This window comes from Myotis brandtii, unplaced genomic scaffold (assembly GCF_000412655.1).
Source record: "Myotis brandtii unplaced genomic scaffold, ASM41265v1 scaffold876, whole genome shotgun sequence".
In the NCBI taxonomy this organism is placed as follows: domain Eukaryota; kingdom Metazoa; phylum Chordata; class Mammalia; order Chiroptera; family Vespertilionidae; genus Myotis; species Myotis brandtii.
Genome location: NW_005371579.1, coordinates 1,501,511 through 1,515,450, shown reverse-complemented (window position 1 = coordinate 1,515,450; position 13,940 = coordinate 1,501,511). Strand labels below are relative to the sequence as shown.

General features: G+C 50.1%; 1 protein-coding gene across 1 annotated transcript in view; it reads right to left on the bottom strand.

Moving 5' to 3' along the window:
* Positions 1-13,940, bottom strand: part of LARGE (like-glycosyltransferase) — a 457,548-nt gene that overhangs the window by 34,174 nt on the left and 409,434 nt on the right. Inside the window, exon 9 of the mRNA XM_014532296.1 lies at positions 2,581-2,736. Coding sequence (XP_014387782.1) covers positions 2,581-2,736 — 156 coding nt within the window. The remainder of the gene's footprint in view (positions 1-2,580; positions 2,737-13,940) is intronic.

Sequence of the window (13,940 nt, the reverse complement as noted above, 5' to 3'; positions counted from 1 at the left end):
CATAGGCAGCAAAATATCAGACATATGTCGTAGCAATATCTTTACCGATACAGCTCCTAGGGCAATGGAAACTAAGGAAAAAATAATCAAATGGGACTACATCAAAATAAAAAGCTTCTGCACAGCAAAAGAAACCATCAACAAAACAACAAGAAAACCACTGCATATTTGCCAATGCTATCTTAGATAAGGGTTTAATCTCCAACATTTACAGGGAACTCATACAACTTAACAAAAAGAAGATAAACAATCCAATAAAAAAAAATGGGCAAAGGACCTAAATAGACACTTTTCGAAAGAGGACATACAGAAAGCCGAGCGACATATGAAAATATGCTCAAAGTCACTAATCGTCCAAGAGATGCAAATCAAAACAACAATGAGGTGCCATCTCACATCTGTTAGAATGGCTATCATCAACAAATCAACAAATGACAAGTGCTGGCGAGGATGCGGAGAAAAAGGAACCCTCATGCACTGCTGGTGGGAATGCAGACTGGTGCAGCCACTTTGGAAAACAGAATGGAGTTTCCTCAAAAAGTTAAAAATGGAACTCCCATTTGACCCAGTAATCCCACTTCTAGGAATATATCCCAAGAAACCAGAAACACCAATCAGAAAGGATATATGCATCCCTATGTTCATAGCAGCACAATTTACAACAGCTAAGATTTGGAAACAGCCTAAGTGCCCATTAGCATATGAGTGGATTAAAAAACTGTAGTACATCTACACAATGGAATACTACACTGCTATAAAAAAGAAGGAACTTTTATCATTTGCAACAGCATGGATGGAACTACAGAGCATTATGCTAAGTGAAATAAGCCAATCAGAGAAAGATAAATATCACGTGATCTCACTCATAGGTGGGATATAATTACCAACATAAACTGATTGAACGAAAATAGATCCAGAGACAAGGTAACACTGAATAGACCGGTGGGGGGGATGCTGAAGCAGGGACTCTACAAACTCTGTCACTGCTTTGAGCCAATCAGAGAAAGATAAATATCACGTGATCTCACTTATAGGTGGGATATATGATCAACATAAACTGATTGAACAAAAATAGATCCAGAGACAAGGTAACACTGAACAGACCAGACCATCCAACCTCAGAGAGAAGGCAGAGGAGGGCGGGGGTTGGGGGGATGCCGAAGCAGGGACTCTACAAACCCTGTCACTGCTTTCCCAGCTGCTCTGTTAGGCGCTGCCAACAGGGGCGAGATCAACCAAAGGACTTGTACGCATGCACATTAGCATAACCAATGGACACAGACACTGGGGCGGTGGGTTTTTTGGGGGGGGGGGGGGGTGGGGGGGGGGGTGTCAGTCGGGGAAAAAGGAGACATATGTAATACTTTAAACAATTAAAAAAAAAAGGCCCAAACCAGGTCAGCCTGGCCCTACGTTCTCTGCTTTTCCTCTACAGGAGCTGCTTCCCCACATCCTGCTCCTCAGAACTTCCAATCAGTCCCACTTTTGCTCCTTGCTTGCTGTGTGACCATGAACAACCTGCTTAACCTCTCTGTGCCTAAATTTCTTCAGCTCTAACTGGGGGGAAGGGGAAAAGGTGTGTCTATGAGCACCATATGAGACAGAATATGAAAATAATTATAAACGATGAAGAAATAAGAAAATTAGATGTTAGCTATGCCTGTGACCACCTACCTAACACTTCCTTCACCCATGCTAACCCCTAAAGGAGCCAGTGACTGGTGAAGATCTCTGGTGCCACACACTGACTCCTGGCTGTGGAGAGAGTCTCTGTCTACTGCAGTGGTTCTCACCCTTTTGGCCCTTTAAATACAGTTCCAACCATAAAATTTTTGTTGCTGCTACTTCATAACTGTAATGTTGCTACTGTTATGAATCGTAATGTAAATATCTGATATACAGGATGGTCTTAGGCGACCCCTGTGAAAGGGTCGTTCGACCGCCAAAGGGGTCGCGACCCACAGGTTGAGAACCGCTGGTCTACTGTTTCCACAGTGTCTTAGCCCATCCTCACTCCTCTGCGTGGAAGCTCCCTTCTGACTGTGCCTAGTTTGGGCCAAGCGAACCCCCTCTGCATCCATGGTAATGAGCATGGAAGTGATCTGCCTGCTTGCCCGTCGCCCCCACCACACGGGGGACCCCCAAGGTAGCGATGGTGTCTCGTTCATCTCGGGCGTGCCCTTGAGCCTGGCACGCCGGAGGTCCTCACAGACCAGCGGAGAAGCCGCCCCACGCCGCCCATCCCGGAGCCACTTACGTTCTCACTGTTGACATCGGCTTCGCTGGGGCAGCCGAACAGCTCCCGCCTCAGGAGGTTGCCGCTCCTCTGCGTGGAAGCTCCCTTCTGACTGTGCCTAGTCTGGGCCAAGCGAACCCCCTCTGCATCCATGGCAATGAGCATGGAAGTGATCTGCCTGCCTGCCTGCCCGTCGCCCCCACCAGACGGGGGACCCCCAAGGCAGCGATGGCGTCACGTTCATCTCGGGCGTGCCCTGAGCCTGGCGCACAGCCTGGCACGCCGGAGGTCCTCACAGACCAGCGGAGAAGCCGCCCCACGCCGCCCATCCCGGAGCCACTTACGTTCTCACTGTTGACATCGGCTTCGCTGGGGCAGCCGAACAGCTCCCGCCTCAGGAGGTTGCCGTCGTACTCCAGGAAGGTCAGGTAGAGGTTGCGGAAGAACTCCACGTGCTTGTTCTTCACCCGGAGCTTCTTGGGGGAGTTCCAGTGGATGACCTGGCAGGGCACGAGGAGGCAATCAGGCCGGGCGGACCTCGCGCTTGCAGGAGCCGCCGCGGGGCACTGGGGACGCATTATTTCTGGGCTTGCCCATTCATTTATTCATTCATTCAGCCACTCATTCACTCATCCATTCACTCATTCATTCATCCATCCACTCATTCACTCATCCATCCACTCATTCATTCATCCATCCACTCACTCATTCATTCAATGTTTATGGTAGAATGGTTGAGGCCAGATTGCTGGGTTCAAATCCTGGCTCTGCTCTAGGGACTCATTTAATCTTGGACAAGTTACTTCATCTCTCTGTGCCTCAGTTTCCCCACCTGTGAAATGGAAACAGCAACAGCTCCTGCGTGTGCCAGTGCATACGATTTCACCTCTCGGCCCCAACCTGCTTTGGGATGACGAAGCTGGGACCCTGCAAACCCTGTCACTGCTTTGCCAGCTGCTATTAGGTGGTGCCAACAGAGGGGGGCCAAGGGAGGGAGACCGAGTCAGGAGGAGAAGGAAGAACTCGCTCCTTCCTGGGGCTCCCTGTTCCTGTGAGCGACACGCCACCCCCTTTCTTCACAGCAGCAGCGGCGCTTCCTTCCTTCCGCAGCAGCGAAATCCACGTTTGCAGTTTTTCCAACACTCAGAACCAGCCGCCCCCTCCTCCCGTCTCCGCCCTGTCGCTGCCTCTGGCGTTGGCTGCTGACTCCACCCCAGGGCTGGGGTCCAGCCCCAGGTGACAATATTCCAATAATTGCCACCTCTGTTCCTCCTGCGGGTGGTAACTGTTCCCTGCAACACCCTATTTTTGCTTTTTTAGTTACTAAGAGAACACTCTGTATCTAGTTATCATTTTTAAAGATCCAATTCCCTATTGAAATAATTGGTGTGGTTTCTGCCTCCAGCTGATTTGCTGGGAAAATCACTGCTATGTAAATGAAGTAAGTGGTGCCTGGCACAGGCGAGAGCCCAGGAAATGCTGGATCTGACGGTGAAGTGCCCACAGTGGACCGGCCGGGTTGGGAGATGAGCAGAGGCCCTTGTTGGCAGTGCCACCCGCAGCTCGCTCAAGGTCGGCTGCGGGGATGGGTCCCCAGAAGGTAACAGGCTGTAATCATGGAGGGAGGGTCAGGGGGAAGTGCAGCTGTATTCTGCTCAGAGCAGCATCACAGAGGGAGGTGCCGGGGCTGGGGCCTGAAGGACGAGTGGCAGTTTCCTGGGGAGACAGGGCCTGGGAGGAGGGGTGGCACTTGGAGAGGCACTGCTCACCCCTCTGCTGGGGAGCGTGTCTAGGGCAGAACACCTCACCATCGGTTTTACACTCTTTGTCTTTTTAAAATCTTTGTGATGACCAGAACAGGAATGCAATTTTAAAGAATAAACTGTGGAGAAGTTACTTGGCCGGGACCACCCAGCCGGTACGTGCCGGAGCTGGAATTCTAATATCAGTTTGAATAAGTCTGACTATAGAGCCCGTGTTCTTTCCTCTATGCCACAAAGAACAGGCTAGAAAACCGCACACTTTGTCACATTACAGAGGAACTAAAATAACCCCCACCTTTCCCTCTCTATGACCCCATGTCCTCGCTCTCTCCTCCCACGGCGGTGACCCTGAGGACAGGCACTGGGCCTCCAGAGCTCCCACTACAGCCACAGTCGCCTGCAGCAGGGCCCGGGGCTGCCGCCTAAAGAGAGGTCTGAGGCCCATCTCACTCTGCCTCTCTCAGGTTCCCATGGATGCACAGCAGCGGCAGCCCTTGACGCTGGCCGGATAAATACTGGGTGCAAGCCCAGGTCTCTCTCTCATAGGACAGTGAATAACAGCACCCAAACCACACCCCTGCCCACCTGTCCCCAGCAACGGTGCAACAGCAGAGCAAAAAGCGAAAGAGAGGTCTGAGGCCCATCTCACTCTGCCTCTCTCGGGTTCCCATGGATGCACAGCAGCGGCAGCCCTTGACACTGGCCAGATAAATACTGGGGTGCAAGCCCAGGTCTCTCTCTCATGAGACAGTGCATAACAGTACCCAAACCACACCCCTGCCCGCCTGTCCCCAGCAACGGTGCAACAGCAGAACAAGAAGCAGGGACGTCAGAGCAGCCCAGGTCCGAATCCCAGCTAGGCTCGCAGCTGTGTGTGTCTTGGGGCAACTGGTTTCATTTCTTGGGACCCCAGTTTCCCCATGTGCCATGTGGAGATCAGCCTTCCCAGGTCCGAATCCCAGCTAGGCTCGCAGCTGTGTGTGTCCTGGGGCAACTGGTTTCATTTCTTGGGACCCCGTTTCCCCATGTGCCACGTGGGGATCAGCCTTCCTGACTTCACAAAGTACTTAAGAGCGTGGCCCAGCACTGCGCCTGCGTGCCACGGTGGCCCCATAAGCGTAGGCTCTCTTCTCCCCTCCAAGACGGGGCCAGCAGCCTGTGCTATCTGTACTCCCCCCTCCCTTTCCAGCGTGAAGTGGCTGCAGTAGTAAGTAAGGAAGGAAGCGGCACGTAGCCCGCAGGAGAGAGCAGGGAGGGCCAGCAGGCCTCCCTGGAAGAGGCCACTGGCTGGGAAGGATGAGCATGAAATCGAGGTTTCCTTCCTGTGCCTTTTGAAGGGTCGAGAGGAGAGAGGGCATGCTCCTCTAAGAACACACCCACCAGACACTAGGAGGGTCTGGCCAGGCATGAAAATAATTGCACGCGAGCCATGTCCCTCACACCCAATGGGATCACGTCTTTGCTGTGCAAGAGTCTGTGCTCGCCAAGTGCTGAGCCAGCAGGGCGGCTGACGGATGCCCGTCCAGCTCAGGAGATGTGGGCTGCATCAATAGGGAGAAATGGACACTAAGTGAGAATAAGGGCTGGCCCACCGGTCAACAGTCTTAACTTACTGTGCACAAGTCTGCGAGGCACACTGAGGAGCCTGTGTCATTCATCCCTCCAAATAAGCCCACTCGAATCCCACTGTCGGTTTTTTTGGAAATGGTACTTGACTGGCCCGCCTCTCCCCTCTGGTGAGTTGCAGAGCTGAGACAGGAAGCCTGAGCTAAACCTGAGACCCAGGTTCCTAACCACCATCGAGTCCCATGTCAATGGGCTGAGCACTTCCCAGATGAGAAGAGTGAGGCTTAGAGAGACGGGTTGCCCACGGTCACATGGACCAGGTCGGAGCTAGGACGGGGACGCCCGCCTCCCCGTCTCCCCACCCACATCAGGCCATCCCTCACCCCATCACCCCTCGTTCTGTTCTGCCCAGGGAGCTGGGTTTGGGTATCGCCTACAGGCAAATATACAGAAAAAGCAGTGAAGGTTAAAGGAAGGGGGGCGAGAAGGTGGTGGGGTCGTTGGCAGGCCAAGGGGGTTTTGTGGAACTATTTGCAACCTAGGGGCTCTGGGATCAGTGAGCCCACTCAGAGTCTATGGCTGCATATTCAGATTTGCCTTTTCAACTAGTTTTCAATCATCAGAACACAGAATACTCCATCCCCCTGTGCTAGTCTAGAGAAGCAAATAACAGCTATTGTTTATCCCATACCCATTATATGCTAGATGGTGGGCCAGGGTTCTCCTTGGTGGTGTGTGTGTGTGTGTGTGTGTGTGTGTGTGTGTGTGTACATATGGTTTCACATTCAATCCTCAAACAATGCGGTAAGGCTGTTTCTATTATTATCCCTTTTACAGATGATAATCCTGAAGCTCAGACTAACACAGGGTCACTCAGGTAGTAAGTAGCCAATTCTTTTGTTTTAAAATATATTTTTATTGATTTCAGAGAGGAAGGAAGAGGGAGAGAGAGATAGAAACATCAATGATGAGAGAGAATCACTGATTCCTCCTGCACGCCCCACACTGGGAATCGAGCCCGAAACCTGGGAATCATGACCTGACCGGGAATCCAACCGTGACCTTCTGGTTCATACGTTGACATGAGACTCAATCACTGAGCCATGCCGGCCGGGTGTAAGTAGCCAATTCTAAAACAAAATCAGGTCTTGCTCCAAAATCTTTCTCTTTGTACCACATCATTCATTCATTCAACAAATATTAAAATGAGCACGGACTCTGTGCCACACACTGACAGGGGCTATGAACGCAGAGACGAACACGGAGATCATGAAGTAACTGTCCATGTGAAACTACAAGTATGACACGTGCTTTTAAAGAGATGTCAGAGAGAGGCTGTTCCCGACTGTTTCTGGGCTGGGCCAATTCAAGCATGAAGAAGCCACGGCCCAGAGGGGGACAGTGACTTGCCTAAGGTCACACAGCAGGGGGAGCAGCCGGGCCCAGCGTCCGTCTCCCAGGCCATGGCTCCTTCCACGAAGCCGCAGGCCTGCCTCTGGAAGTCCGACTCAGAATCACCACTGCTGATGATTTAGATCAGCGCTGGTCTGACTACTGAGAAATATCATTTCCTGGCCCCTGGAGGGACAGAGTCACCCATCACTGCTGACCTGGGGGCAGTGAGCTGGTGGCAGGTGACCTTTACTGACAAGCTTTCACACGTGAGATGGAATGACACGGGAGAATGTGCCCAAAATAGATTTTTGCAAGGAGCTGGCAAAGACAAGTGAGTCTCCAAAACGGGTGGTGATGAAAACCTATCATAACTTATTCCCCTGGCTGAGGCCCATCCGCACAGTAATAATAATCATTACTATTAGCAGCTAATATATATATATATATATATATAGCTTGCTATGTGCCGAGCAGGGCTCTGAACACTTGTCATAGCTCACTGGTTCTTTATTCAACACTCTCAGCGGTTCTCAACTTGTGGGTCGCAACCCCTGAAAATACATCCTGCATATCAGATATTTACATTACGATTCATAACAGTAGCAAAATTACAGTGATGAAGTAGCAACGAAAATAATTTTATGGTTGGGTCACCACAACATGAGGAACTGTATTAAAGGGTTGAGGCATTAGGAAGGTTGAGAACCACTAAGTGGTATGTATGCTCCTTACGCCATCTTACAGGGGAAGCAAGTTTAGCAAATGTTCCCCAATCGCACAGCTGGAAGGTGGGATCGCCAGCATTTGAACCCCAGGAGATAGAATTTAGGAGTCTAGTCCTCTTGTTTCTCCCATGTCTGCAACCATTGAGAGGCTCTGTTTATATAAAGGAACCTAAGATGTACAGAAGATTACGGGATCGGAAGTAAAACCCACTTTTCCCTGCCCAACTTAGGGAGCCCAGGCATCCCTGGGACACTGAGGCTGCAGGTAACACAGGCTGAACCCCCAGCTCGGCAGGAAGCAGAGAGGGAGCCACCCAGGTTGCATGCCAGGTGGGCTACAGACGCTGCCCGGCACTAGGGGCCCCACAGCTGTGACGTAGTTGGATCTGGACTATTGGTGACGGCTGAGTGCATGTGTGGACTCGGAGTCCACCTGCAGTGAGCCGGAGAAATGGTTGGAAATTGATTACCGTCCAGGAAACTTAAACATCACTTGGGAAGACAGCGGAAGTCCACAAGATTAAAGGAGAAACGAGAGATTCTATCACCCATCAAAGGCTCAAGAAAAAGAATTCAAAGATAGAAACAAGACCGAGGTACAAGGACAGGCTATGGGAAGAGTTCAGCCCAAACGTAAGCTTCTACAGTACTTAGAACCTAGAGTCTGTGTGCAAATGCCAGGTGAGTAAGAACAATTACTGAGCTACAGAGTGTCTGGAGGATGGGTCTCTGTCTCAAGACCCCATGGACTTTCTAGGACCCACAGAAGAACATCTATTCTCCTTAGACAGGAAGTTTACATTGTCGTGAACGGGCTCCCACCTATGATTCCAACTCTACCTCCAGGCTAACAAACTTCCTGGTGTTTCCGGAACCTGTCTTTCATGACTCAGTGCCTCTGCACATGTCCTCCCTCTTAGAATATCTTTATTTCTTCTCTACCACCTGAATGCCTGCTCGCCCTTCACAGCTGAGCTCAAACGCACTTCTTGTTTCCAGGACCACAAGAGGCCAAAGGTTGCCTGCTGGTATCTCTCTCTCTTTCCAACCCATCCTTCATTTCCAATAGAACATTAATTTCGTTGGTAGTTGCAATGACCCCAACCCCGGGAATGGCTCATGATCCATTTATGATCTAAGCTAATGATGATGATCCTACTCGCTGATTTCCCAGACTCCCTTGCAGCTAGTGGTGGCAATGTGATGACCTAAGACTGCCCAAAAAGATACATGGAGACTCATATATTGGATTTCTTAATAATGAATAAGGTGCCATCCTCCTCCCACCCCATTCACCTTTCTGTGGTAAACAGAGATGTGATGGCTGGAATCATGGCAGCCACCATGTGACTACAAGGGAGAGAGGTCAACAGATTGCTGTTTACTAACCAATGTCTACAGCTGCCTTCTCCAGAGTTCTAGACTAAGAAAGGCAAACCCTCTATTTCTTTTTCAGCCTCTACAAATCAGGTCATCAGATTCTCACTGTCAGCATTCCAAGGCAGCTGCTGGGTCCTTCCTCAGTGCCCCGGACACTTGCATTTAACCTTATTAGAGAGCTTGTTGCACGCTGTTGTAATGATTTATTTACAGGCTCGCACCTGGTGTCACTGGAACGTGAGCCTCTGGGCGGGCAGGGAGCACGGCTTACTATTCATCCCACGTGCCACCGTGCCCGGCAGGTCCTTAGTATTCTATAGCTGCCCTTTGGTTCAAGAGTGAAAATCACGCTGATGCCTTTCTCAATAACCCTCACATCCTGCCTGTCTACAGCAAATCAGTTATCACAGCCCTGCGATGGGGGCTGCAGGGAGGAGAAACAGATCCCCTTCTCTTTGTCTCAGGGCCAGACAGCGTTCCTTTTCTCTGAAGGAATTTCAGCTCCCACTGTTCTCTCCTCGTTTAGTATTTCAAGAGAAGGACACGTCTCACAAGTCCGTTTCCTTGTCATCTTCAGGATCACGATGCGTGGTAGAGAGGGACGGGCAGATAGGCCTTCGCACCAGGCCCAGCTCTGACCAGCTGGGTGGCCTGCATGAAGTTGCCTAAATTACGGAGACCATCCCTCATTGGGAAAGGGGACGTAGCAGCAGCAGCCTTGCAGTTTGTGGTCAATCCCTTCACCTTTTTCACCAAGCCCCCCACCCCCCTCCCCTCGGATAGCTGTCAGTCTGTTCTCTGTGTCTATGAGTCTGTTTCTATTTTGCTTGGTTTGTTAGTACGTGTTCAGCGTTGGTACATGTGATGTTAACATTAGGGGAAACTAAAATTGGATGAGGGGGACACGGGACTCTCAATATCACTTTTACAACTTTTCTGTTAGTCTACTTTCGTCCAAATGCAAGTTTACATTTACAAAAAAGGCATCCTACGAAGCAATGACAGCTTGTGAATACCAGTGAGACCAGCTCACGTAACGAGCGAGCAAATAGCTGAGCTAGCTCTGCTCCCATGAGCTCTTCCTTGCTCCTTCACCAAGTCCAGAAATGCCCACCTAATTAGATCTTACAAGAAGCTGGCCAAAGAATTCAGGCTCTCAGGACTATTTCAAATATGGATTTACAACCTCCATCGTCAAGGAAGAACCTCGCCCGCGTGTGTGCTGTGCCTTCCAATAGCACTTAATGCGATGCAAAGATGAACGGTTAGCAAGCCGTTTAAAACCAGAGCAGCCGGAATACGAAGCCAAGCCTCCCATCTTCTGGGTGATGTTTCAAGTCTTGTGATAATCCCGAACTTGACGGTTCACTAAACCCCACGAGAAGACGTTAGCAGTCTCTTTGGAGATTTCATACATAAAAATGAAAGATAATAAAATGCAATAAAGGAAATGCTTGTTTTGCCTGCCTTGGCAAAAAAGAGGGCTGGAAAACGCACAAGAGATACTACGATAATGAAACAAAGCAAATTCCTTGGTCAGCAAATATTAAGGGAAGAGTCTTAGAGAAAAAATGAGGAAGGCCCGAGGACTCTGGTTGGTATTAGAACAAAGTACCACGGAATTCAATAGAAGTGCCCGGGACTTTGACATGTGTCAGCTTATCCTATTTACAAGGTTCTGTTTGGATAATGAAATATGCAACGAATGATGTTTCAGGAGGGGTGTCCTGGGGAAGTTATAGCCCAAACAGTTAATTCCCACGTGAATGATGGCAACATTTTATGGAAAGCGCATATGTGTCATTGACAAAGGTGCCTTTGCTTTAATTGGTGTAACGAAAGGATGCCGAGTAAGGTTACCGAGCGAGCACCCGGATTGAATTTCTTTACTGGATTGCCCCAGAACACTTGAAGCCAGCGTGCACGTGTACCCTTGGATGTCACTGGTTTGGTCCATTTTATAAAGGCAAGACTGGAAGCATCATAGAATTCTGACAATACTTCCCAAGGACACAAAGAATGACCTTGAGCCTCTGTGCAGCACAGAGCTCCCCTCATTAACTCACGGCCAAGGACTTACAGTCGATGGCGTTGGGGAAGATGATCTACTCATCAATGCTTTTAGAAAATAAATGGTTCTCAGTGGTATGCGTCTCACACTTTTTGGTGGAAAAATACACACCTTTAATCTGCTCTTTCCACGTAAAAGTGGCGGGTGGGATAGTAACTACTTTTAGAAAGAACCTGTGATATAGGTAGAGCTTTTAGAAAAGAAATGCATGAAGTGGTTTCCGTCGCTTTGGGATTTTGTGGCAGAAAAGGATTGATACCTACCAAAGCCCTCCTTTCTACATACTCAGAAACGGCAGTGGTTGGCGTCCAAGCCACCAAATGCTGCTTAATTGGTGCCTCCCTCTCTCAAATCCTTTTCTTCTGAACAGAGCCCAGGCTGTCCAGGGACATGCTTCGTACAGTGGCTTCGGAGGAGCCTGTCCCACAGGTTTCCCTGTGCTGTGTGTTGACATAGACTACGTGTGGGAAATGCTGGGGATCCACAAAGTCCATCAGGTGTGCTCGCTGCAGGCTTCCTAATATGGTATTTGGTATAAATAAGATAGTATGGTACACAGGACTCCCTGCTCCTCCCCCCTCCCCAGCTCGCCTCTGTTTTAAACAAACCCCATGAGCAGTTATCTTAAAACTATTTGAATACATAGACCCCAAACTGCTACTATAGGGTCAGCTCTCCAGAGCCATCATGCTCCTCCTAGGGGTCTTGCTGATGTTTCCAGGAATCACGGCATCTGAACTTGGTCAGCCACATGAACAGAGCCAGCGAGGGGTCCCTTCAATCAGAAAGCCCCAAGGGAGTTAAGCTCTGACAATTACCAAATGAGCAAAGAATGGATGAGTGTTGAGGCCAAAACACTAAAACTTAAATGACCCAAAGTCCCCTTGGCTGAGCACGTCATTCTCCAGCACAATATTGGGGTACACGATGATGGACAACCAACCAACACATAACCTCCGGTAATCCCCTTCCCCCTTCAAGCCCCTACTTCCTGCCTGTGGAATGGGAACAGTGGGACGAATGAAGAAGAAAAGCCCTTACTACACATTTTTCCCACCAGCCAACTGCCAACTATTCTGAGAGAATGGGATAATTAGTACGAATGCTAGGCTCACTACATGTCTCATAACCTGATACTAACCACTTCACTTTATCCTGACCTTTTAAAAATATATGTATTTTTATTGAGGTCAGAAAGGAAGTGAGAGGGAGAGAGAGATAGCAGCATCAATGATGAGAGAGAATCATCGATCAGCTGCCTCCTGCACGCCCCACACTGGGGATCCAGCCTGCAACCTGGGCATGTGCCCTGACCAGGAATCAAACCGTGACCTCCTGGTTCATAGGCCGACGCTCAACCATGATGCTGGGCACGTTATCACCCTTTTAATCTTTACATCTGAAGTGGTGATTACTTCCCAGCTTTCTCTGATGAGGACACTTGGTCAAGAGAAGGGAAGGAACCCAACATCAGCCCTACAGCCCGGCCACAGTGGGTAGGTACTCCGCGGTGCTTGCTGGGGGAATGAGCGATTCCGCAGCAGGAGCCACAGAACCGCAGCACCCAAAGCCAGGCTCCTTGCATAGGCCAGCTGCCTGATATTTAATCCTGGGATCCCTAGGTTTCCCGGCCGCAGTGGTGTGTAGACAGTAACACGCCGAGAGCCCTTGGACGTGGGCTGTGCAATGCAATTAAAGCGGCACTGGCCTGCAGTACAGAGAGGTCTGGCTGGGAGGTGGTAATTCTAGACTTCAGCTCTTCTTCCCACAGGCAACCGTTTTCCCTTCCTCGTTCCATCCCAATCCTCCAACATCAACCTTCCCATTCATCATCTTTATTACTCTTTCTCGGGTTTCCCCTGCCTCATTTTTCACTGGCGTCTGCTTGGCTGGAACATGCTCAACATGTATGGCGGCTGCCCACCTTCCTCAAAAGAGGTGAAGCCCGACCCCTCTCCAAGTGTTATAAAATGTTTGCAAACTTGAGTTACCGGCTGCTCCTCTTATGCAAATGCTGCAGATGCTTCCAGGAATACATGCCGCTTCCCCACATGGATGGCATGTCTCCCCTTGCTTTTTCTCTTCCCCTGAAGGAGTTTTCATTTAAGTGCGCTCAGTTCCCCATTCATGAGTGGATGGCGGTCAAAAATCCAGCCTCAGAGCCCATTGCTTAGCATTCAAATGCTCTTTCCAGGAGACGGTGCTATTTCCAGGGTCTCTGCTCTGGTCAGCCCTCAAAGACCCATTTAACCCAAAGAGGGCTCCCATGGACCAAACCTATGGACTCAGTATCTCCTGTAAAATGCTTCCTGGAAGAAAGTACATCCAGGCAGGAGCCCGGGCCCAGGGAGAGCCAGGAGCTCTGCATCCAGGGTCTCTGCTCTGGTCAGCCCTCAAAGACCCATTGAACCCCAAGAGGGCTCCCATAGACTAGTCCTATGGACTCAGTATCTCCTGTAAAATGTTTCCCGGGGGAAAGTACATTCAGGCAGGAGGCCGGCCCCAGGGAAAGCCAGAGCTCTGCACCTGGAGTCAGACAGATGCGAGTCTGAACCTCAGCCCCGTCGTATTTAGCTGAGTGACTCCGGGCGAGTAAGTGCCTTCATGTGTGTGATCCCTCATTTTCTGATGCACAGAGGAGACCAAATAAACGTCCCCTTGTGAGACTTTTGTCAAGATGAAGTGAGGTCATGGTGGGAGCTGGACTCCCACCCAATCTGCCCGGAGCACCCCATTTCGTCCTCTGAGGCTGAGTCACAGCTTGCGTCCCCCGAGATGCGTTTCTTACCAACCCCACAAAGGCA